Genomic DNA, 25,641 nt, shown 5'->3' on the forward strand with positions numbered 1-25,641 from the left:
GGCTCTGTTTTCTCTGAATTGGAATGAAAAAGCATTTGGAGACCTGAAGTCAGTTATTAGCTGACTGTGACAGGAAGACTCCAGGGTATTCCGTGTCTGCAGAATGTTCCATCAGAAAATGACCCCAAAATTCTACAAACTGGCCAGCAGTTTGTTTTTAACCACCAAACATTTATAGAATTCTTATTTCTTCGTCTATATGCTTTCAGAGAAAGTTTCCAGCAGCTTCAAAGCCAGTGAGACGCACAAAGACGCTAAACATGCAATTCAATTTCACAGGGTTTCGAAGCTAAAATACCGCAAGAACCTTTAGAAATTTTCCCCTGGGGGCAGGAGGCGCTTAGCTCTGTACCCTGCCCCCACTCCATACTCAAGGGCAAATTTTTAACCTTCATTTTGTCAACAGGAAAACAAGACTGGTAGTGGGGTGGAGACAGAAATCCGAACTTCCTGAAAGACCTTGCTTAGGTTGGAAAATGTGTCGTCCTCAGGCACAGCGTTCAGAGGCCCTGATGGTCCCCTTCGGTGAGTCTCACTTCCATTTGTCCCCCTGAGCCCCAATTTCACACCTGTTCCTAAGCTGCCCCACAGCAGACTGCTACAACCCACATGGTTGGATATTCTGAACACAAATAATGGTCTCTCCATCTTGACTGTAAGCTCCCTGAGGGCAAGATCTGGTCCCTGATTGGTTTACCAACATAACCCCTGAAATCAGCAAGACATCAGATAAGTATTCAGGAGTCTACTCAGAAAAGGAGAACAGTAATCAACAAGTATTAATTGACATTTACTAAGTGCCTAGCAGGTACTGGTGAGCCGAAGAAATAGCCTGGATCTCTGACATCAAAAGGCTTATTACAATCCATTATTTCTGCCAAGACCGCATGTGACAAAATACTGGCGAGATACCAGGAGGCTTCTGGGAAAGATTTCCTTCCTGGATTAAGAGACCCCCAAGGAGAAGCAGCCTTTTCTGCCGCTAGATGCAACCGTGTAGAGACAGTAACTCTTGGAGCAGCTGTAGCCGTCCCTGGATCATGAGGGCTGAAGATGGCAGGGCAGAAAGATGGAAGGCTCCCAAGTCCTTGCTGGTGCCCGAAACCTCCCTGCCTCCAGACTTCTTAGGGGAGATAATAAGCCCTCACACTGGTGAAGATGTTAGTTGGGTTTCAGGTTACTTGTAGCCCAAAGCATCCTAATACAGTGAGTCTGGCCCCTGATCCAGAGTATGGGATGGATCGGAGAGGGAAGGAGCGAACTGGCTTACTGCAGTATCCAGGCGTGAGAAACCGAGGGCTGCCACTAAGGAGGAGAGGGTGGCAATGGTGAGGAGAGCTGGAACTCAAAAGATACAAAAGCACAGTCCAGCCTTACCCACAAGATGGCCTAGTCATCTCCATGAAGCCCGGGGGCCAGTTCCCACGCTGACTCTCCGATGAACTGGAACATAAATAATTAATATTCCCTGCCCATACTCACCCACACACATGCCTCCTTGTGTCTCTGGGGTTAAAAAAAAAAAAAGGAAATGCATCTTGTTCTATTTATAAGACACAGCACAGCCACAAAGGATGACGACTAGAGCCGTATCAGCTGAAGTTCTCCAAGCAAGTGCCAAGTTTGGTTTGAATTTACACTTCACTTTTCTCAGCCTGTAACCAGTCTTCTTTGTCACTCCAGCTGCTCTCCTTGGAGTTCATCAGACAGGGCCTCGCCCACGGCAAACAGTTTGGTTGCAGAGTATAGAGAACTCAAGTCCCTCTCCAGATTTCCAACAGATTATTTGGGGCAAGAGAGGAAGCATGAGGCTTGGACGATCGCAGAAACCAGTCCCATGAACATGGGGCAGAAGGGAAGCAGTGCAAAGCCTTTCCATGTTCTCTACGGAGTCGCATTGACAGAGGGGGTTATTTAGGGCCACATACCCTGGCACATTCCATGCATTTACCAGCATCAAAGAGAGAAAAAAGGCATGCTTGCTGTTATTTTTAATTCCTTCCTCAATGCCTTCCAAAACTCTTCAGCAGAAGGTTTATCCACTACACCCCCACCAGCTCCCAGCCAGTAATATCTTTGAGGCCTCAGCGAAAATGGAGCAGGGGGGCAGGAGAGGTCAGCTCACAGAAGAAGACTCTGCTCCTGGACATGAAATCCCATCTCAGCTGCACTGCACCTAGGGGCATCTCCTGGGTTCCGAAGGGACATGGCCTGATGAGGATGCAGATGTTCTAGAGCCAGGTGAACACCCTACCACCCCCTCACTGCCACCCTCACGTCCCCCCCTCCACCTCCCACTTCTCCCCCCTTCCCTTCAGAGTGGCCATCAGCAGAGCCAAAGGTTCCCCAACTCCTACTGCAGCTAAGTAAGCTCGGGTGCTAACTTGACTATTTTAGATTACCTCTAAGGTCTCATCCAGTTTTAAATTATGTTGCCAACTTGCTGAATGATCTTAGGCAAGTCCCCTCACTCGGAATAGCAGTAAATAATCCAGACAGTCCCTGACACTTTAGCAGTGGCAGAGAAAGCTGCTGATGTAATCCTCCCAGTTTCCCTGGTCAGGTATCATCATCACTGGCCCAGAGGCAGGGTGACTTAGAATGACTATTTATCCAGGTTTGCCTGGACAGTCCAGGTTGATGCCCATTTTCTGGCCATCACTAATGACAGCACTGCCCTTTTACACTCTTAGAAGTGTCCTGGTTTGTTTAATAAATTATATAGTCACCCCTGATTCTACAAGGGGCAAAGCTTCAGAGGCAAATCCAGCTCCATCTCTTATCATGAGACCTACAGCAACTTTCCTGAGCAAGTTCATGGATTTTGTTGTGAGGATGAGAACAGCAGCCCATTCTTGGGGAGCCTTGGGGCAGGCAACTGGGTGTCAGGAACCAGACCTGAATTCAGATTCCTGTTCTGCCGCTGACCCCTCAAAGCCTCAGCCTCTTTTTTTTTTTTTGCATTTTAACTCCAAGCCGTTTTTATTTATTTATTTATAGCTGTGTTGGGTCTTTGTTGCTGTACGCAGGCTTTCTCTAGTTGTGGCGAGCGGAGGCTACTCTTCGTTGCGGTGCGTGGGCTTCTCATTGCGGTGGCTTCTCTCATTGCAGAGCACGGACTCTAGGCGTGCGGGCTTCAGTAGTTGTGGCTCGCGGGCTTCAGTAGTTGTGGCTCGCGGGCTCTAGAGCGCAGGCTCAGTAGTTGTGGTGCACGGGCTTAGTTGCTCCGCGGCACATAGGATCTTCCCAGACCAGGGCTCGAACCCAGGTCCCCTGCATTGGCAGGCGGATTCTTAACCACTGCACCACCAGGGAAGCCCCTGCTTCCTCTTCTATAAACATGGATTACTCATCCTTCCCAGAAGACGGGTAAAGAAGACCAACCAGCTGATCAATGGCCCACCTTGCTGTCTGGCATATAGTCAGCACCCAGTCCACGCTGCATGTGCCAGGATCACTCCCAGGTGAGAGGGCTCAGGTGATCAGCCACAGGTCAGCACAGCTGACCCAAATCCTCAGACAAGGCCACGAGCACCAACTCACCTAAGCTTTTGGAACTAGACCCTGCAGCGCGCACGCCCTGAGTTCACATTCCTATTGAATTTGTGCATCGTTAATGATTTTCTCTAAGGTGGCGGTGCAAATCTGGGTGTGAACTTGGAGGCCTTAACTCCATCTCCGTCAGGAAGGGCTTTTAGCAATACCATAGAGTTGTGCTTCATAAAGAAATAATGAGCGACACTGCAGAATATTTTATAGTCTGCAAAGAGCTTTTAAGGCCTAGCTCATCTAAATAAACAACTGCAATCATCCCACCAAGGGAGGCAAGGTTTTTCCCATTTTACTGCTGAGGAAAGGGAGGCTCAAAGAAATCAGGTGACTGGTCTATGGTCACCAGAGCAGGGATCCGAACTCGGGTCTTCTGAATGTAAGCCCAGAATGCTCCACTGCAGGAGGCTGCCCCTTCAACAGCAGGCCTCTATCAGGGTTCTCAAAAATGGTCCATGAACTAGAATCAGTCTGTGAACACAAAACTTTTATCTTCTAAAAACCTATAAACTTCAATTAACAACAAAAAAAAGCTGACTCTAAACAGATGAGGTAAATTGTATGCAATCTCTCAGTGGTCACCAAAATTTCTGCTTGCTCTCAGTGATAAAATATAGGAACTTAAACTATTTTACTCTCTTATTAAGGAATATGATCTGTTTTTAATACATGATAGCATTCGATGAGTCTGCAGTAGAGAATTTAGGTATTTTTGCTGATTGCAGTGTGGTCTGGAATTGGAAAGCCTGGCCTAGGCGATCATCAGTGAAGACACTTAAAACACTGACCAGAGATATTCTACACAAAGACACCGTACCAGGCACAGAGAAGACCCAGGGAGAGGCCAGGTTCTGATGTTGAGGCCTCTGTATGGAGCCCAGCGACACCCTGCTTCATTTCCCAAGGAATCCATGTCAAGAGGCTGGCATGACTCACTGGCTAATTACCTGAACACTTGGGCTCCCCCAGCCCTCCTGGCTGTACAACTTGTCTTCTCTCCTGACGGCCAACAAAACACTATTTTCACCCTGGTCCAGACATAGCCTAAAGCTGTCCACATGGTGGTGTAAGGGATTATGACTCTGACCCGGATAACTCCGGCAGAAAACCTGCTCTTACAACCCTCGGGGTGGGGGAGGAATGCGAATAGAATGGTGGCTTCAGCCACGCCACTCCCCTAACTTAAAAATCTCCTGGGTGCTTACGGAGCAAGGTCCAAACGCCAAGTCTGGCCAACTGAAGCCCTTGGCAACATCCTTCTCCCGACCCTCTCTGGCCACTCCCTCTTCCACGTTCTGGCCACCCTGCCCCACACACCAGGCCCTTCCACCCTCTGTCTGGCCAGTGCTCCATGCAGCCTTCCCCTCACTCCCACACTCCTATCCACCCTTCAAAGTCCCGCTGGAGCATCACTTCTGTGAAGTCTTCTGGGTCCCCCAGAGAAGAGCTGCTCTTTCTCTGGGCTCCCAACTACCTCTTTGTTCAGCCTTTGCTAGACTGTCTTTCCCATGAGCCCACCGTAACTGTGGTCACCGTGTCCCTTTTTGCCTCTGTGCAGTTCAGTGACAGGACTTTATCTCTGCATCTCTGTATCTCCTGAGGCCCAGCACAAAGTCAGTGCCCAATAAATAGATCCAACAACCAAACGCATTACAGTGGTTGGGCTCTTTGCTCCACCTTTAAGATGGGCGGCTGCCATACGTATCACCTGCTCCCTGATCTGCATTTAATTCACTCTGATCTGGGTTCAAGGTGAGGGAAATCAATCCCTATAGAAGTACCCACAATCCTGCCCATATAATGGTGCCACCTGAGCGGGGCCCCAGTTGTGGCTACATAACTGAGAGGAGGGTGCTAAAAACAGGCCTGCCTCACCATCAATGGGTCCCAGAGCAAGAGGACCTACGAAGGCCCACATAGGATATGTCTTATTTAAATTTAAAAGACAGAAATCAAGATAACAGACTGATAAACAGAATATGTTCTATCATATTGACAAATACCTTGATACAACCTGGGAGGCCGCGTTTGAATTCAGAGTTCTCTGACCCCTCGGTTTTACAGTGGGATGCGGACACTCGGGGAGAGCTGGCCATCCCCAGCATCACCCCACACTCAGAGGGGCTTCATGGACACCCATGCAGACACCCCGAGTCTGAATTCCATCCAATCCCTCCATCTCCCGGCCCTGCCCACCTTGTCAGCCTGGGGCCCACGGGTGCACACACGGTCCACGGCCGATGCAGTCTGCCCTTCCTTAGGCAGATGGACCTGCAAGCAGGCTTGAGACCATGTGGGCAGGGAACTGAAGGGTCGGGACCCCGCATACAGTCTGGAAGGAGGAAGTGCAGACTCTACGTGGGCCATCCCTGGGCCCTGCAGCTCTGCCCCATGGAAAGTACCACATCCAGAAGGATGTCCAAAGCATGGCCTACTAAGTGTGAGAGCCCTCTGGCCCCCCTCGAGGAGCAGCCCACGGTACCGCCATCCACATCTGGGTTACTCTGGAGCCGTGAGCTTCTGGCACCGACCAATCTCACCTGACAACCAAGCCAACTGGTGAGGGGGTACTTGGAGCTGAAACTGCTTTCCAACCAGCCCTCAGAAACAACACACCAGCAACAATAAACATCACGCACTTGCACACACGGAAGGGCAGGCTATTGGTGACGAGCCTGTGAGTCACGGTGTTTCTTCTTCAGGATCTTATACCCCCCACCCCAGGAGCACTGATTCATCAAAGTTTATTTTCAATACTATTATTTTTAGTCAGCCAAACAATTTTTAAAATGATGATGGAGGAGGGGAGAACCACCGAAGAATATGAATTGTCTTTCGATAGCCTTCCAAGCCGTAAACCAACAAGTGGTGTGGCTGTGGCCGCTTGGTGCGCACTTGCTAGAGGAAGGTCCTCTCACTACATCAACCCATGTTCTCCAAACAGCGAGCCCTGAGAACAAGTGTGTCGGGGGTGGGGGGGCCCTTACTGGAATCTACTGACACCATCAGTCAGATTTCCCCCTTGAAAGGGAAAAATGAGTGTTTACTAAGCACCTACTATGTGCTGTGAGCCACAAGGGTCGGTCAAGTACGTGCTCTCTCTTATCTCATTTGCGTTGACTTACAGGAGGTAAGTGGGCCCATGCCCATTATACAGATGAGGCAAATGGAGCTTAATCAATGGAAGCAGATGTCCCCAAGGCTGTCACATAGCCAGTAACGGGCCAACTCAAACTCCGGTCTGTCAGACTCCAGGGCCCTTTGTTCTCCCTTGATGACTCTGCTCTTCCAGCCCACCCACACCCCCCACTCCTGTTCCCCAAGCAATATTTTAAGACTCTCTTTGGGTAGAGATAAATGGCTACACAAAACATTTAAAGAGGTAGCAAAACAAGCTCACTCACCCTGCCCTTCCAGGCACACAGAGAAATAAGGCTCACCTCAAGTCTGAATTCCATGAGGATGCAGGAAAGTTTACAATGGGGCACATTTGAAGCAAAAGGAAAAAACCCAGCTTCCATCACCAGTGCCTGCTTTCAGCCACTTGTAACTACTCAAAAAGTCCTTTCTGGGTCCATTACTCCACATTTGGGCTTAGCCCAGAGGTGATTTTTTAAGGAAAAAATGCCTTTTGGCATTTTTGAGCTGTGACAGCGTAAAAACAGACCTTTAGAAAACACACACCCAAAAAGCATTACTATTTTCAAAAGTCCAGTCTCAAAGGAAAAAAAAAAAAACAAAACGGTGACACCTCAGAGCTACAACTTGGCCTGGCAGTCTGTGATGCAAGAGTTAGCAGGGAAAGCCACCAGACTGATAACGCTGTAGGTTTCAAAGGCAAACCTTGACCCAGGGTTTCTTAAACAACCCCCTAGTCCTAACTCCCAGCAAAGCTGTCAGGAGAAAAACTTGCCAGATGTAATCAGGGAGAGCCATGTGATACAGAAAAAGTACTATTTCGGGGGAAACTCACTTTTCATTTCCTAGCTGGGGTTTCAACTTGTAACCTCCACGCCGCCCCACAAGAGGCGCACGCTTACACAATCGAGTACAGCCTTTCTTTATATAGATGCTTGCAAATAAATAAAGGAAGCTTCCTGGGTAAACCCTGACATATGAGCAAACATTTTCCACAGGTATCCTCTATAATGCCTACCTCTCACATTTAACCATTTTTAGGCAATTGTGGTCATTAGTTTAAGTAAACTTCCTGCTCTGAGAATAGCCAAAAATAGCAACAAAAGAAGAAAAATTGCTCACTGCATCTCAAGGCACACAGCCTTCACTTCGTTACCCTCCTATTCAGTTATTTTTATATTCCTTTGTAGTTATATTTCACTGATTTAGACTCACAGGGCGAGGGAGAGGCAAGGAGGGCAGAGGGGGAAAACAACCAACATTAAAGGCTGAATTATAGTTTTATTACTTTCAACTATAGAAATTCATAGGGCCTTGGGATATTCATCATTAAGAAAGATCTGTGATTCAATGATCAACCGGATGGATGCATGCAAAGGGGAGCTTCTAAAATGCCTGCATGAAAACCACTTTAGAGTTAGAAAGATCCTCTGATAGAGCTCATTTAGCCCATTTTCCAGTTGAGAACATCTGAGGCCCAGAGATGGTAAGTGACTTGGCCCAGGTGACACAGCTGATTAGAAACAGAGCTTAAGTCTAGAACCTCCTCAGGTCTGTTGACTCCTGCCTCCAAAATGACTCCCCAAAGTTTGTTTATGACTAATTTTCCTCTGACCACATTTATGGGGAGAAAAGGCCTGCGACACAAACTTCAGCCTAGTCCAGCATTAGCAAAACTTCTTCATTAATAGGCTTCTACCATGTTTTCGTTTTAAACCAAGTCTCTCTGTCAAAACACTCTGTAGCAGTGTGCCATGGTGGCAGGTTGCTGTTTACAGCTGAGGCCTCAGATAATCACTGCAGACAGTGTGACTTGTGCTCTAGATTTGTTATTTCTAAAACTGTTAATTAAGTCAAAACAAAGAATAATGTTACACACACATACATACACACACACACACACACACACACACACCCTCATCCGGACTCAATAAACTGCAGAGCTTGGGGGATTTGGTTCTCTGGCATTAAGAAAACACTACTTACGAGTTAACCAGAGTGAACACATACATGATTATTACAATTCCAAAGGACTCTTGTTGAGCAGCCAGTGGACCAGAGGCTACGGGAGGGCAGAATCGGGCGTCTGCCTCATTCACTGGTGGGGCCCTGCTACCTGGAGCAGGTTTGGGCACCCAGTAGGTGCACTGAAGGAAAGCATAAACATGAATTGGACAAGTTCTCTCGGATCTTTGTTCTAAAACCTGGAATACAGTAAAATTAGAAACCAGACTTCTGCAGGGTGGGTTTAATATGGCAATTTCCAACCGTTTCCAGGAACCACCGCCCTTGAAGATGGGGAGACTGAAGTGGTCAACAGATGATGCCCAGCCCTCCTGGGGAAGAGCTAGTCTCATCTAGCACTGCACGGGACATTCGCGTCTGCAAAAGGCTGGTAAGTCTCCCAGGCCCCTTCCCCTTCACCGGCAGCCTTTCTAGGCAGTTCCCTTCCCAGCAGACTGGTACTACCAGACATAGATTTGGGGAAGGGGGCACGGTGGATTTTGGGTTTTTAAAAATATGTCAATACATCAAAGGAGACAAGGACAAAGTTAATTAGGACTATTCATGAGCCTTGTTGATTGAGAAAGCTGCATTCCACTTCAGAGAGCTTAAAGGAGGCTGGGGGACGGGTGAATAAAGAAGGTGGGAGAACAGGTAAAGGAGTAAAGTTGGACTTCAAGTTTTAGATGGACCTAGAGATTAATCAGACTACGTGAAGTAAAGCCAGACAGAGAAAGACAAATGTCATGTGATATCGCTTATATCTAAAAAACAAAAGATACAAATGAACTTATATACAAAACAGAAATAGACCCACAGACATAGAAAACAAACTTACGGTTACCAAAGGGGAAAGGGGGTTGGCGGGAAGGGACAAGTTAGGAGTTTGGGATTAACATTCACACTGCTGTTTATAAAATAGATAACCAACAAGGACCTACAGTATAGCAGAGAGAACTACAGTCAATATTTTGTAATAATCTATAAGGGAAAAGAATCTGAAAAAGAATATATACATATATGTTATATATAACTGAATCACTGTACACCTGAAACTAACACAACACTGTAAATCAACTATACTTCAATAAAAATAAATAAATAAATGAAGCAAGCGCTACTTGGTCCTATTCATAAAGGAGCTCATGCAGAGACACGGCTGTATTGTGCATCCAATGGCATTTAGAAACCTCCCAATAAGTGAACAAGTGAAAATTCATAGCTGCTCAGTCCATTAAATCGTGTTAGTTTTATTTCCAGCAATTACAAATTTACATTATTGAACCAATATTTATTTTTCAAACTCATTTTAAGTGGATTGCTGATGGGATAAGCTCAAGCCATTCTCTCAATGCCATCGGCTGCTTGCATTTCTCATCAGAACGATACGACTACTGTATTCCTTGACTTTTTCTATTATTAGAATTGTCATTTGACACTTTACATCCTTGCAAAGACTTCTTAAAATACATTATTAAAAGCTCTTATGTCCATATAGAAACTCAGGTTTATAGGATTTACTTTCAGCGAGCGTTAACCAGAGAAATGAAAAGCTAGGTCACACCAAAAGTCTGAAATTCTGAGGATCCACCATCACCTCCAAGTTGTCCACTTCTTATCGACATGGTCCGTTATATTCTGAGCTAATAGATCTAAAGTCACTGTTTCCACCAAGGAAACCTGAATTTCAGGTTTGCAATACTAATGACTCTTTACTTCAAAGCGAGGACACTTTACAGTGGCATAAAATACTGAACACAAGTCACTAGTCGCTAGTTCGGTGCGAGCTAGGAGGTAACGAATTCATAGCAGTGCTCCGTTTAGGGATAGAAGGAAGATAAAGAAGATAAAGACATCCTCAGTCTTGTAGGCAACGATCACCATGAACCCAAAAGTTCATATGATCGTACTACAGTCCAGGAACGTCCTTTGGATAATAACTCCTGTCCTCGTGGTTTTCCACCTCACAGGGACTCCTCCCTCCTCTCCCCACCTCCTCCCACAGAACTAACCGTCTGTCCCCCTCATCCCTGGGCATTTTGTACATCCCTTGGCTGCAGCTCATGGCCTGTATTTTGGGCAAGTCTGTCTCCCACTCTAGATAGGGAGCCCCTTGAGAATAGGCACCCTGCCCTGCTCATCACAGTAGGTATTTAATAAATGACTGAATAATTTAGTCAATGAATGAATGATACACATAGAGGTCTAAACATAACACATCTGTCAAACTCTCTGGTTTACCAAACACTTCCACAGGCTTTACCTCCTCCTGATTTTACAGGTGCCGGCACGAAGGCTCTGAGACATTAAGTGAACTGCTAAATCCATCCAGGTATTAAAACGGCAAGATACAGGACCTGATTTCTGTGCTTTTTCTGGAGAAAACAGATGGCTGTCATTATTTTGTTTTCTAACACAGTGACCTCTGTAATATTTAAAAAACACATCATAATCCCCCCTGCCCCCCAAAAATATCACTCCATTCTAGAGCTCATACTTCTTCTGATGGCTGGGAATAAGGAAGAAATAGACACTCAATGCCTTATTGCTGTTTCCCTTACTGAAGTGTAAGCGCCTCACAGGCAGGGACCATCTCCAATTTATCTCTGCATCCTCCTCCACTTCCTGGAATACTGACTCAGACATGGGAGGGGCTAACACCTATCAATGAATCCACAAAATCCAATCCTGTAACATTCGATGACGAAGTGTGAGCAGCGGGCTGTCTGCAACATGCACCGGCCCACACATTCAACTCCTGGGTGCGAGCAGCAAGTTCCAAGGTTCCAAATGTCAAGGGAACGTCGAGTGGCTCCTAGGTTTGGCCATACCTCTGAGCCAGCCCCACAGCCAGCTACCCGGTGTCCCGCAGAACCCTCCTCATCCCAGCCCTTGCGCGGAGCTCCCCTAATCAAGGTTAACAAGAGAAAGGAGAGGATGTGTGCGAGCAGGTGAGCTTGCTGCCAACGGGCCACAGAAGAATGGTGCTCTGAGCAGCAGCTGAGAGAGGAGGGAGGACAGGAGATGCTGAGATGGAGACGGTATTAAAGACACCCCTCCTACACCCTCGGTCTGTCCCCAGAAGCCTGAGAAAGGAGTGTTAGAGATGGGGATCATTTCCCTTTCTCCCCAGGGTGAGAGCAGCCTGGCAAAGTCCAGGTAGACAACAGGAGGAGGTTGCACCGAAAGAACAGATGCACAGAAAGGGAGGAGAGGGTGTGTGTCAGACCTGGGGTCTGGCTTAATCCTCCCACTTTTCTCTGGACCTGGTGCTCCGACGCAAGAAAGCCCCAATCTCCCTCCAGACAAACCAGGCCTAAGTTTGGTCCAGCTCTCAACAAGTGGGCCAAGTCATGGGTCCCATTGGTGGAAACACAAAGTTATCAGTGTCCATCAGAACAGTCGTCTTGAAGTGCACCTGGCTCCTTATCACGGACATAACCTACACACACCTTCTCTACCTCTTCGTAGCAAATGCGATAACTCCATTCTTATACACTGGCCAGGAAGATACCCGCAGCTGTACTCAGGTACGCAACTAGGTGACAAGTAGGATGCTGTTACACAGCTTGCCAAAGTTCTGCCCATCCTGCCAGACCTCAGAGTGCCCTGAGAGCCCCTCTGTTGGTGTATCTAAATCAGGCTCTTACCACTGTCTTGGCACCGGTCTCTTTGACATTCTTGACACCAGTGAGCCTGTACCACTCCAGCTCTCTTGATCACTGAGACAGGTTAGAGCCGGGGTGACAGAAGCAAGTGTGTGGTCTGGGGGACCCTAGTATCCAGCTCTAATCGCCCCATGGAGCTGCTGCTGCTCAAGATTTCGTATCAGCCAAAACAGGCTTGTTAAAATCTCCTTAGACTGAGGGCTCCTTACACCCCAAGGTCCAGACCTCGCAAAGTATTTTTAAGTACCCAGTGCCCCACCCCACACACCCTGTGGGATAACTAGGTTCAACATTTCCTTTTGTCAACTTTCCAAAGCCCTAGTTATAAAAGGCAGTGAGGAAAGAACAGACAATTTGACAAGAAACCCCACAGCCTACAGGGCTGAGACACACCGATATCACCAGTGTGAGGCCAGCTAGCTACCTCCCCAAGATGTGGCCTTTAGTTCTCTGCCCACGACCAAAAACAGCAGTAGCTGTTGCCAAGGGAGACAAGGTGACCCAGAGGCGTGGGCACAAAATCCAGGGATGGAAATCCACTTTGTCTGGATCCGCCCAAGGAACTGGGTTTCCCTAACTGAAAAAGATGGAAAAAAATCTGCCTTAGCATTAGGTCCTTGCCAGGCAGGTAGAAGAAGATGGCCCAGTCCTAACAGAGTCATGAGAAGGCCAAGTTAACTTGAACTCTCAGAGACACCCAAAGTGTTCATATGCCTCAGGCTGCGGAGGACTTTGGAAAAGGCAGGCCGTAGCTATGCTTCCCCAGAGGGCAAACTCCTACCTTGCCAGGCCTCTCCTCCAGGCTGTCACCAGCCCAAAGACTGAACACTGGCGACCTTACCAACAAAGATCCGTGGGGCCCAATCCCCCTGTTTAACACTGCTCGAGCCGTCAGCAAAGAATGTATTCAGAACCTTCAAAGGGAGGAGCAGCCTGGGCCAGCAGAAGATGCACATTTGGTCAGAACTGCATGTTTGCTATGCCAAGCCTTTTTCACCTCTCTCCTCCAAAGGTTTCTCAACATTAAACGTGGGATAAATCTTAGGCCTAATTACCTGATCTATTTTCCAGGAGTTTCTTTTTCTTGATCTCATAAAAGCATGTGAAAGTCCTTTGTAAACTGTGAAACATTTTACACAGCTGCTCCTTTTATAATTGATAGCTTTTTTTTTTTTTCCTGTTTCAAAACATAAAGCACTTGTCCTCGATGTACGCAGGCAGGTAAGAAGGCAGGTTTTGCAAAGCCTTCCCCAGGCTGGAGAAGTATGACATTCATTCACCCTACTCCCCACCCTTCACCCAAAGGAATAAGGAAGAATGAAGAACTAGGGCTGGGACCGGGACCTAGGGCTCACTGACCATCACATCACACCACCTCCTGTGAAGTCAATTCTGGCTCCCGATCACACACCCAGAACACACTTCCCGGGCGGCACACTGCCTTCCCTCCCGCTTTATGGACTGGATCCACCCAGTTTTGAAAAAAATTATTATTTTTCAAGTCAGCACTCCCACCATATGTGGCATTTATTTCCAGAGGAGGCCTGGGTTCCCGTGGACAGATGTTGCTTTGTGCCTGCCTGACACGGATGGCAGCCCTCGTACAGCTGCCCCAAGCAGGTGGCCAAGGATGGAGTCTACTCCTGGCCCAGCAGCAAGGATGACAATTTCTGTGGGGCTCTGGCCTTGGGGACCCTCTGCTCATTGCTCTGCAGCCTGGAACCCCAAGAACATCCCCTACTCACACACACAAACTCTCCCTTGCTTCAGAATAAGACTTTTAAAGGGGGCTGAGAGGGAGGGAACAGGAGGCTAAGGTGCCCCCCCAAAACACCCCAATTCCCAGCCTGGCACACCTCAGCTAAGAGAAGGCCGTGGGGAGTGAAGTCACTGACCCCTTCTACCAGCCATCTGTGAGCTCCCGCCTGACCTAGCTGGCGCGAAGTGGAGGATAAAGGAGATCCAGACAGATGGCAAAGCGCTTTGGGAAGGAGGGCTCTGTAGGAATGCGAGGGCCGATGCGAGGCCCACTTTGGGGTGCGTGTTGTTATCTCAGCTCTGAGCCCCGTCCTTTGGGCATCCACCCGCAATCTCAGACTGAAAGGTGGGCAAAAAACAGTCAGGGGAGGTGGAGGACAGGACCCCACTCTCTGCCACTTAACTCTCTCATCTGAAAGCCAGAGCCCTGCACTGCAACTAAAAGTGCGTGTGTGCGGAGGGGGCGGCAGATTGGCACAACCGAATCTAAAAATACTCGATAAAAATGCTAATCCCGAAGGCAAAGAGAGAATGAAGAAGGAATCTGTCAATCACGAAGCTCCCGCTCCTCACCCACAACCCCAGCTGTACGGACTGCATTCCTGTCGAGGAGGAAAAAAGTAGGGGGACAGGAATGAAGAAAAGAAAGGGAGAGACACCACCACCTCCACGAGCGCGGGCCGCGGGGGCGGGAGGCGGCGGCGGAGGAGGGGCTCCGGCCAGCGGAGCTGAACAAAGCGGGCCTCAAGTTCTAGCCCGCAGCTCCCCGGGGTGGGGGCGGCCGATTCCTGCAGCACCCCTTTCCCGGAGGTGAAAAGCGAATGCGAGGTCTAGGAGCGCGAGTGCCGCGTGGAAGCCCCAGGCTCTGAATCTTTGCAAATATAGAGAAGGTTTTGTTTGGGGTCCCCCCCACCCCCTTCCTGCCCACGTTCCCACCCCCCTTACGCGCGCGCGCGCGCGCGCACACACACACACACACGCTATCCCTCCCGCTCCTATCCCACCAGGCCGTCCTCGCCACGCCAGGGGGCTGGACGGGCGCGCCCCAGCGTCCCTCGGGCCCCCACCTGGGGATGGTGATGCACTTGGTGTTGACGTTCTGCGTGGTGATGGCCTTCTCCAGCTCGTCCAGCTGCCCCGTCTTCTTGAGCTTCTTGACCAAACTCTTGACCGCCTTCTCGCACCACTTCTCCTCCTGCCCGTTCTGCTCGCCCTTCTTCCAGCCCAGCAGGCGCTTCACGATCGGGGGGGTGAAGGGCAGGATGGACGACATGGCTGGGGAGGGCGCGCGGGCGGCGAGGAGCGCCCCCGGCGGGGCTGGGTGCGGCGGGACGCCGGGGGCGCAGCGGGGTGCTCGGCCGGGGAAGGCAGCGGCCGCCCAAACTTCGCCTCAACTCTCGGCGAACTTGCCGGTGCTCCCGGCCGGGCCGCGGCGCTGCAGCCGGCGGGGCTCGGCGCGCGGCCCTGCGCCCCGGGCGGCTCCCAAGGCGGGGAGAAGGGCGGAGGGGCGGCGGGCGGGCAGGCAGCAGAGGCGCGGGATCGGGAAGGCCCCGGACGCGGGGCGGAGACGGCGGCCGCGGGGCTCGGAGTGGCAGAAGAAAGTTTGGGTTTCCGCACGGGGTGGCTGTTTGGGTGCCGCCTCCAGGAAGGAGAGTCCAACTCCCAGCCAAACTTTGCTCGCCTCGCTCGCTTTGATGCGCAGATCCCTCCGCCTCGGTAGCCTCGCCTCCCGCTGCCCTCCTCCTTCCCGGCTCGCTCGCTCGCTCGCTGGGCCGGCCCCGGGTTTGCGCCGCGCTCGCGCTCCCGCTCCCGCCCGCTGCCAGTCTGTGTTTCATGCAAATCCGCGTGCAGCCTCCTTTCCAAGCGCTGTCACCGCCCCCTTGCCGCCGGGGCTCCCCGCCTTCTCTCCCGCGCCCTGCCGCCTCCTCCCGCGGGCGCCCTGCCCGCCCCCCGCCTCCGGGAGGGCGCCCGGCCTTCCCCCGCCCGGAGCGAAGCACGCCCACGTGGGCGTCCGGGGACAGCGGCGGCCCGGGCTGGAGCGCGCAGGACCCCGCGCGGCCCCGACCTGAAGGCCGGCGGGCGCCAGGAGGAAGTCGTGGGAAAGGAGCGGCGAGAGGGGCCCCAGGCTGGAGGGCCGGGCTCGGGCCGTGGCGTCTGCTCTCGGAACCCACACTCAGGAAGCTCAGTTGGAGTAGCGGGCCCGAGAGCGTTAGACTCGCACGAACGAGCGCCGTCCGGCCGCAGGCTGTCGGTGCACCCCCGGGAGGACCCCGGTCCGAGAGAGGGCGCGCGGAAGGCTTAGGCCCAGGAAGTTGGGGCGCGCACCGAGACGCGGGCGCGCCGATCCCGGTCAGGGGCCTTGGCGGCGCCGGTGACTCTAGGGCTGTTTTTATTCTCGCACCGGTGAGATCATACCGGCTTAGAGCCCCGAGACCGTGCGAAAGAGGGATTAGTGAGAGGCTCTCAGAAGTGGAGATTTGGGGACCCCAGTGACTCCCTGGATAATAGCTGGAGCCAGGGGGTCCCCTGGGCCTTGGGAACCAAGTGCCCGGCAGAAAATGGGCCTCAAAGACATCTGTTGAGTTCAGGAAGAAATGAATGGGGGCGCTTTAGAACTTATCTTTGGAGGAAAGGTTTCATTACAGGGTGTTGGAATCTTATGATAAAGAAAGATCCGAAATTCGACACCCAATAAATAGGAGAGAGAGCTTTGTTTTCAAAGCTGTAAACTCGCAAAAAGTGGGGCAAAAGGGCAGTATTGGGGAACCTTATGTATTCCAAATTAGTTTTGGTGGGAAGCAAAGGAACACCGGGATATTGGGGGAGCTCTGGGGTTTTTCTCCCTACCAGCACACTTCAGGGGCATCTGCCCACAAACCCCTCACTCAGCTGCTTTCAGGAGTAACCCCAGGCCCCCAGGGCCTTTCTCCTGCTGCCCCTCCCCCTACCAGCCCTCTAGGCTTTGTTTGTTTTTAACAGCAGGAAACCCCCGTGGTGAGAAAGAAGTTATCTGCAAACCCTCTAGCGGGTGGGGAGTTACAAAGCCCTGTGAGGTGTGGCCTAATCCACAAAGTCAGCCCAGAAACGGCAGGGGTCCCTGCCTGGTAGGAGAGAATGGCCTCTCACAAGCCTGTCAGCTGCTGGGGCTGAGCGCTGGGCTTCTCGCCCTCCCCTCCTTCTAACTCCCCGCCTGCTTGGACCTTAAAGGAGAATCCCTGAACCCCAACTGGGGCTTAATGACCTGGTTCCCGTTCCTGGCTGGTCCTCGGGCTAACCAGCAGCCACCGTAATCCGGTTTCACTCCCTTCCTGCCAGCCCTCATCAAAAAAGAGAAGGGAGAAAGGCGATCAACGTTTATTGATGGCTTTCTTCATTCCAGGTAGCCTGAGTGCTGTCCGCTGGTTTCACCTTCACAATGGCTCTTGGGGTAGATGTCCCTACGTCTCCCATTTACAGATAAAGCACCTGAGGCACAGAGATTATAATAAGTACTCGAGAGCCCTAGCAGCAGAGCTGGGATCTGATCCCCATGCTTTGGGAGGCCTCAGTCCACATTCTTGCCACTGCACCCAGCTAGCTGCCTTATAGAGTCGTGGAGGGTGAAGGTGACACCACAGATGGAGCTCTTTGCAAAACAAAAGTTCTTTACACAGGTGCACTATTGTGATACTAGAAGAAATGTTTGCTCACCTGTAAAATGGAGCTAGAGATAGCTTTCCTCTCAGTCTCCTACAGTGGTTGTGGGAATACAACATGGAAAGCTTTGCAAACAGTCGAATGCTGTAAAGGAATAGAACCACCCCTTGGGGCCACCATTAGTGCCATGGAGAGTCGTGCGGGGGGGGGGGCAGGTTTCGGTTAGACATGCACATCTACGGAGTACCTCCGTGTTGCCATCCTACTCATTTCTGGGATGCTGAAATGAAAGATGAAGGTCCCTAACCTCAGGAGCGCACGGCCCAGAGAAGCACCAAGGGGTAGGAGGTGTGTGCCCGCAGGAAAGGGGCCCTTGCCGTCATCCCAGTAAAACATTCATTTTAACCTGAACATCGAATGAGGCAGGTCCCACTGTTGAGGGGCAGTCAGATCGAGCTAAAGGACCTCAAGCTTCATCAATGACTGACCTGGCTTTCGATCCTGGCTCTCTTCATCCCTTCTCTCCACTGAGCGTCTGTTCTCTCAGCTGTAAGAATGCAGCACACAACTACGAATGTAGAAAGAGCATTAAAATTGTTCCCCTTCGGTGCAAGGCCCTCATTTTACACAGGCAGAAGCCGTGTATGGTGAAGTGCAATGTGTGCTGTGGAGGTAAGGAGCCCGAGAGAGATCTGAGGATTGCATGTAGTGGAAGGACCTAGCGTGTCCCTGAGCCTCTGAATTGTGACATGGAAAGGGCCCCCGGTTCAGCCCTCTCATTTTCCTGAGGGGAGGCAGTAACTTGTCAGCAGCTAGTGTGGCTGAAACATGCTTTCCTGCGCTTCCTTCATATCATGGGACAGGGACAGCTGTACGTGAAGAAAACAGCGCTGGACCCATGTTACGAAGCCAGCAAGCACCGTTTCTGGGCTGGTTCTTTCTTCTCTGGCCTCCGTTTCTCCACAAGAAGAGCTGGGGAAATCAGCCCAGTTTCACAAAGCAGTGAGATGGGCTATGGATTAGATTCCTCCGGGTGCCAGGAGGACCCCACATGCTCCCTTGACTTTGGGCAGTGAGTGGGTGGGTGGCTCCAGATGGAGAGAAACTCTGTTCTGGTGCCTGGTCTCCTGGGGCCCAGCCAGGCTGGCTTCTGCAGAGGTTGTCCTTGGAAGGGACATGTTAGCCCGGTTAATTTTTCATCACGGTAAGTGCAAAGTTCAAGAGAGGTGGGATAGGGCCAGAGGCAGAGCCTCTGTTTTCCTGGAAATAGTTAGTCCTATGGGGGAGGAGCCTCACAAGCGGATTTGCCAAAAGGTTTTCATGTATTTGGAGTGGCTCCCAGGTGGAACACTGGAAAGAAACAAACACCTGCCTTCAATTCTGATGATTTTTCCAGTAGCTAAAGGGTGTTTAATCAGTAAGTGAGTGAAGCAATTATACTCCAATAAAGATCTATTTAAATAAATAAATAAATAATCAATAAGTGGTGAATCTAGAAAGAGCCAGAAAATTGTTCTGTCTTCATTTTACACAAACATAAAGTGACATCTGGTGAAGGGAGGGCATTCACAACCTGCAGATAAGTCAGGATCTAGTCAGGACTAGAACTTTCATCAAAGGGCCCTCACCCAAGAGAGAGCCTCTGTCTGCAGTCAGCCCCCATTTTTTAGCTCTTTCTAGCACTTTACACACGTGAGCTCTCCTGTGGCACTAGACGGACTTGAGTTAAAATGTCTAGTCTCCCGTTTCCAGCTGTGTGACTTCAAGCAAGTCCCTTAACTCTGTGCGTCAGTTTCCTCATCCATGTAATGGGAGTAATAACAACATCTACCTCTTAGGATTGCTGTAAGGACTCAAATAACCATGTAGAGAGCTTTCTAAAAGCACATAGAACATTTTCAATACACATGGCTGGTGCTCTGCGTAGAGTACTGTGCACAAGTTAGAAGCAATGTGTTCTGCGTACATGAGACAAATGGTTGGACCTTAAAAACCGTTCTAGGTGAGGACAGTAACACACAGAATGAAACAAATAACACAATGCTACTTATGTAAAAAATTACATAGACACAAAACAACTGTATACATTTTGAAAGAAGTCATACAAACAAGATAAATATTGAATCACCTCACGTGCATTAGGATGGATATTATCAAAAAAAGAGAAAATAGCAAGTGTTGGTGAAGATGTGGAGAAATTGGGACCCTTGGGCATTGCTGGTGGGAATGTAAAACGGTGCAGTCCTGTGAAAATGGTATGGCGGTTCCTCAAAAAATTAAACATGGAATTAACACTTGATCTAATAATTCCATTTCTGGGCATATACCCTAAAGAAGTGAAAGCAGGGACTCAGGTATTTATACAGCCATGTTCACAGCAGCGTTATTCTTTTTTTGTTGTTGTTTGTTTTGTTTTGTTTTGTTTTTTGCTGTACGCGGGCCTCTCACTGTTGTGGCCTCTCCCGTTGCGGAGCACAGGCTCCGGACGCGCAGGCTCAGTGGCCATGGCTCACGGGCCCAGCCGCTCCGCGGCACGCGGGATCTTCCCGGACCGGGGCACGAACCCGTGTCCCCTGCATCGGCAGGCGGACTCTCAACCACTGCGCCACCAGGGAAGCCCAGCAGCGTTATTCTTGATAGCCAAGAGGTGGAAGTAACTCTAGTGTCTACTGATGGATGACTGCATAAGCAAAATACAGTATATACGTACTGTAGAATATTATTCAGCCTTAGCAAGGAAGGAGATCCTGTCATATGCTACAACATGGATGAAACTTGAAGACCTTGTGCAAAGTGAAATAAGCTGGTCACAAAAGGACAAATACCATATGATTCCGTTACGTGAGGTACCTAGAGCTGTCAAATTCATTGAGACAGAGTAGAATGGTGCTTGCCGGGGACTGGGGGGAGGGAAGGAGGGGAAGTAAGTGTTTAATGGGGATGGGGATTGAGATGGGGAAGATGAAAAAATTCTGGAGATGATGGTGGTGATGAATGTACAACCACGTGAATGTACTTAATGCCATAGAACTGTACACTTAAAAATGGTTAAAATGATAAATTTTATGTTATCTATATTTTATCACAATAAAAAAGAGAGAGAGAGAAAAAATACACATTGAACACAACAAAATAAGTGTTTGAGGGTGGGCATATGGGAATTGGAGAGGAGGCTAAAGGGGGAAAATAAATAAATGGATCTGTGACCCGGTAATGATGAAGTACTGCGTGGTCCTGAGGAGTATGTTAACCTCACCCTCTGCTGCGGAGCTGCAATAGTACAACGTGCTCAGCACATGGTAGTCGATATACTAACTATTCTCTAGCTTGCTCAAAAGACAGAGCCTTTGGTTTCTAGCACCTTCCAACCCAGTGATGGTGATATCTCATATTTGGAGAACCCAGTCAAAATCATTTAAAACGCCTGCCTCAGGGCCACCCCTAGGACCATGCAGGCTCAGACACTGCCCCCGCCTGACAGCTTAGGGAACTGAGGGCTGGGGGAACAATACCCTTTGCAGGTCTGCTCTATGCCAGGCTCTGGGCCAGGACTTCAAGGATAGGGTCTTGTTTGAAGTTCTCAGTCCCCAGAAGATGGTTGCTATGGTTGCTGCTTCGCAGAGGAGGGACCAGAGACTCAGGAATTTAAGTTGCTGTTGTCCAAACTGGACGGCTGACCCCTGACTGCCAGCCCAGCAGGTTCCTGGGGTTGATTACAGACTGTCCCTGGGAGAAGGGGGCTGGGACAGAAGGAGCTGGGTGCAGATACTGTCCAAGGAAGGTAAGGCGAGAGACCAGTTCTGACTCGAGGAGATTTGGGGCAGGGGATTGGACTTGGGGGTAAGCATAGCCAACCGCCGCTGTGTGCAGACCAAGGCACGGGGCCAGGGCTGCGGGGGAGGACAGGATGGGCCTGTGGGCAGGCGGTTGGAGCCCAGGGCAGGGTTCACAGAGCTATTTTGAGTTCTTCTGCAGGAGCTCCTTCCCAGCATTCAGAAATTGCAGGCCTGGGAGTCAGGGACCAGGATAGGATCCCGGTAGGTGTAGAGTTGTGTGTGTGAGTGCATGTATGCTTGACTTTACCATCTGTGTATGTCCTGGTGTGTTGGTCACTCTCTCTGTGTACAGAGGTGTTGTTGAGATTCAGAGGGGTGTGTGTGTGTGTGTGTGTGTGTGTATGTGTGTTAGATGTCTCTGTCTGCCCGTGCCTCTGAGATCTGTCTTGTTCAGATCACATTATTTCAGAGTCCAGCCCCATATGTTTAAGAGAAATGGATACACGTTGTGTGAATTTTCCCCCTCGGTTCATGTGTTTTTGTGTCTTCGTCTTTGTACCTTGTACGTTTGTAGAGGTCACTTTATTTGCTCTTTCCTATTTTCTGGGATAATAAGAGTCACAAATGTGGCCTTGGCTCAGACCCAGGATCTCCCTCAGCCCAGTGTTCAATTTACAATGTGGCCCTAAAAAAAAATAGTTGTTGGCAAATTGTTGGTTCATTATAATTGCATTTATTTTTAAAAGCACATGTGCATATGGACAAACACCAAGGAGTGGTGTGTTGAAATAAAAATATAGTTCTAGAAAGGCAGTGAGACTGTATTACTTTTAATATATTGCAAGTTATTTTTACACTAGAAGTGAATGGAATATACTATATCAAAGTCGTACCTCAATTTAAACAAAGATTTTGAAGAAAGACAGCAAGGTGTAGGGCGAAAGCAGAGTTAGGTCTCTCCGGGATAAGGAATGTGGATTCTGGAGGGTGGAGGGGAATGAGGCAGGGGTGGCTTGGACTATCTGGTCAGGTCTGAGAGGGGTTCTGACGCTCAGGGCGGCGGGCGGGGTATGGGGTGGGAGGGCTGTTAGGGCCTCTGTGTAGTCAAACACCGGGCGTGTGAAAAGAGAAGAAAAGTCCTCACTGCTCGAAACAACACACATGTCTAGAGTACTCTGTCCCTTAGACACAACCCAGCATCTGGAAACAAACCTCCTGGGGTTGACTCAGACTTCGAAGGAATGAAATGAAAGTCACAGGAATATGGGGAAAGCTGTCCCTCTCCCAAGCGATTCAATCTGACCAAAGGGAGGGACACCAGCTAAAAGAGAGATGAGTTGGATTGTTGTTGTTGTTTAAAAGAACCACATTACAGGATTCTATTTCTATGAAATGCCCAGAATAGGCCAACCTATAGAGGCAGAAAGTAGATTACTGGTTGCTGGGGTGTCTGGTGGAGGGGTGGGGTGGGAGTGACTTCTGGTGGGTACAGAGTTTCTTTCTGGGGGAATGAAAATGTTCTAAAGTTGACTGGGGTGATGGTTGCACAGCTCTTTGAATAAACTAAACCCCATTGACTTGTACATTTTTAAGCGGGTGAATTGTATGGTATGTGAATTATAGCTCAATAAAGATGTCTTTAAAAATAATAATAAAGGGCTTCCCTGGTGGCGCCGTGGTTAAGAATCCACCTGCCAATGCAGGGGACACGGGTTTGATCCCTGGTCCGGGAAGATCCCACATTCCGCGGAGCAACTAAGCCCATGCGCCACAACTACTGAGCCTGCACTCCAGAGCCCATGAGCCATAACTACTAAGCCCGCGTGCCATAACTACTGAAGCCCGCGTGCCTAGAGCCCATGCTCCACAACAAGAGAAGCCACTGCGATGAGAAGCCTGTGCACCGCAACGAAGACCCAACACAGCCAAAAATAAATTAAATTAAATTTAATTTTAAAAAATAATAATAATAAAGGCTAACACATATTGAACGTCTCACAAGTGCTAGGCCCTGTTCTCAGTGCTTTACGTGGATGAGATGAACTCATTTAGTTTCTACCACTGCCCATGGTTGGTGTTATTATCGTCCCCTTTCCAAAAGAGGACACTGAGGCATGGCGAGGTCACGTCAGTGAGTAACCTTGCTCAGACAAGCCAGGCAGCCTTGCTCTTGCTCTTAACCACGATGAAGACAAACAACCACTCACTAGAGATAAGCACACTGCAGTCCCCTAATTTTTTCATGAAACATATCATGAACATCTTTCTTTGTCAAGAAATATACATTGACTCCATTATGTTGAATGTGGAGCTTCTGCCACATGGATCTATCCTAACTTGTGAAGCCAGTTTCCCACAACTGGACCTTTAGGTGGCTCTCCATTTTATCTGGCATTGTAAGAAGTGCTGCTTTAAACATTTTTGTACGTATGCATCTGTGTACATCTCTGATTATTTTCTTAGAAGAAGTCCCGGGAAGGAGAATGGCTACTTCTGATGCTGTTACTAAACGGTCCCTGAAAAGCCATTGTACCAGCTTATCCTCACCACACCAGCTTTATACAGTGAGAATGCACCTGGGGCAGAATTTTTCTTATCGTCTTACTTAGTCATCAATAGCTCCATTCAGCTTTAGCTATGACTTGTTTGTTTGTTTCCTTCTGAAATCAACACATGAAAAAGGGTCTCTGCTGAAAGACCTCTCAGCATGGAGCAGAGGAGTCACAGGTGAGGAATCACAGGGTGGTGTTGTTGGCAGGCAGTATAAGGATGCATTTTTCGGTCTTCTTCCCCTTCCCTCCCACAGGTATTGGTGTTCCCCACGGCCAGGTACTTGCTTCTTTCCTTTTACATCCTCTCCCCGGGTGATCTTATTCACCCTGAGTCTCACCTAACCTTTATAAACTGACTCCCAAATCTGAGTATCTGGCCCAAACCCCTCTCCTGAGCTCTGGTCTCAAACTGTCCCCTGGAATTAGAGGCCCACAGTCATCTCAAGTTCACGTTCAGAACTGAGCACATCAGCTTCCTCCGTGAACCTCCTTCTCAGTCCTCCATCCTCAGGGGCATCACCATTGTCTCCAGTCACCCAACTAGTAACGTGGAAACTCCTCCCTTCTTTCTCCCCTACATCCAATCTGCCACCAAACCCTAGAATCTGCCTCCCATCTCCCAGCCTTCACCTTAATTCAGGCCCCTATCACTGCTCACCACCAATTATTACAATAATTTTCTAATTGTCTTCCTTCTCTACTTGCAGCCAGAGTGAGCATTCTAAAAGCAAAAATCGCATCTACATCTCCCTGCTTTGTAAAAAATACTTTCAATGATTTGTAAAAAATGCTTTCAATTGTCTACAGCAGTGCTGTCCAATAGAAATATATGAGAGTGACCTATGTAATCTTAAATGTTCTTGAGCCTATGTTAAAAAAAAGGAAAAAGGAACAGGTGAAGTTAATATATTTGATTTAACCCAACATATCCAGTATATTATCATTTTAACATGTAATCAATATAAAAACTATCTCTACTTTTGTGTGTGCGCAAAGTCTTTGAAATCTGTTGTGTGCTTTACGCTTACATCTCAATTTGGACTGGCCACATTTCAAATGCTCAATAGCCACATGTGGCCAGTGGCTACGCTGTTGGACAGCACAGGCCTAGAGAATAGAGTCCACAGTCCTTCATACAGAGTGAAGGCTCTGAGTGATGGGACCCAGCCTATCTCTGGCCTCAGCTCTCTTGCTGTGCCCATATCACATCCTCTCTCCAGGCACATCACAAATATCCCTGGTTCTTCTCATACCGCTGTGTCTTTGCTCATACCACTCCTTCTGGCCTTTGGTGTCCTCTCCATCCCTTCAATCTCCACATCCCACCCCTTCAACTAGATGAACACTCCTCCCATCCAAGACTGGGTTCAGGCATCACCCACTTCGTGACGTCTTCCCTTCTCTGACTATCCTGTTCAGACCTCTCTGCTGATACGTAGGACCCATTAGGGCATTTATCTGTTTAATTAACTGATTCATTACAGTAGATTTTAAGATTGAAAGTCCAAGGCCTTGTCATATTTTTCTCTCTGCAACACCTGTGCCTGAGCCCACTGAAGG

General features: G+C 49.3%; 1 protein-coding gene across 2 annotated transcripts in view; it reads right to left on the reverse strand.

The window, feature by feature from the left end:
• Window positions 1-15,941, reverse strand: part of SMAD3 (SMAD family member 3) — a 120,259-nt gene extending 104,318 nt beyond the window's left edge. For both annotated transcript variants that reach the window (XR_004486719.2, XM_004276225.3), the window contains exon 1: window positions 15,185-15,941. Coding sequence is in view for 1 of the 2 variants with exons in the window: in XM_004276225.3 (XP_004276273.1) it covers window positions 15,185-15,390 (206 nt within the window). In the remaining variant the exon portion in view is untranslated. The remainder of the gene's footprint in view (window positions 1-15,184) is intronic.
• Window positions 15,942-25,641: the final 9,700 nt, after the last annotated feature.

The sequence above is a fragment of the Orcinus orca genome, chromosome 2 (assembly GCF_937001465.1).
Source record: "Orcinus orca chromosome 2, mOrcOrc1.1, whole genome shotgun sequence".
NCBI lineage: Eukaryota > Metazoa > Chordata > Mammalia > Artiodactyla > Delphinidae > Orcinus > Orcinus orca.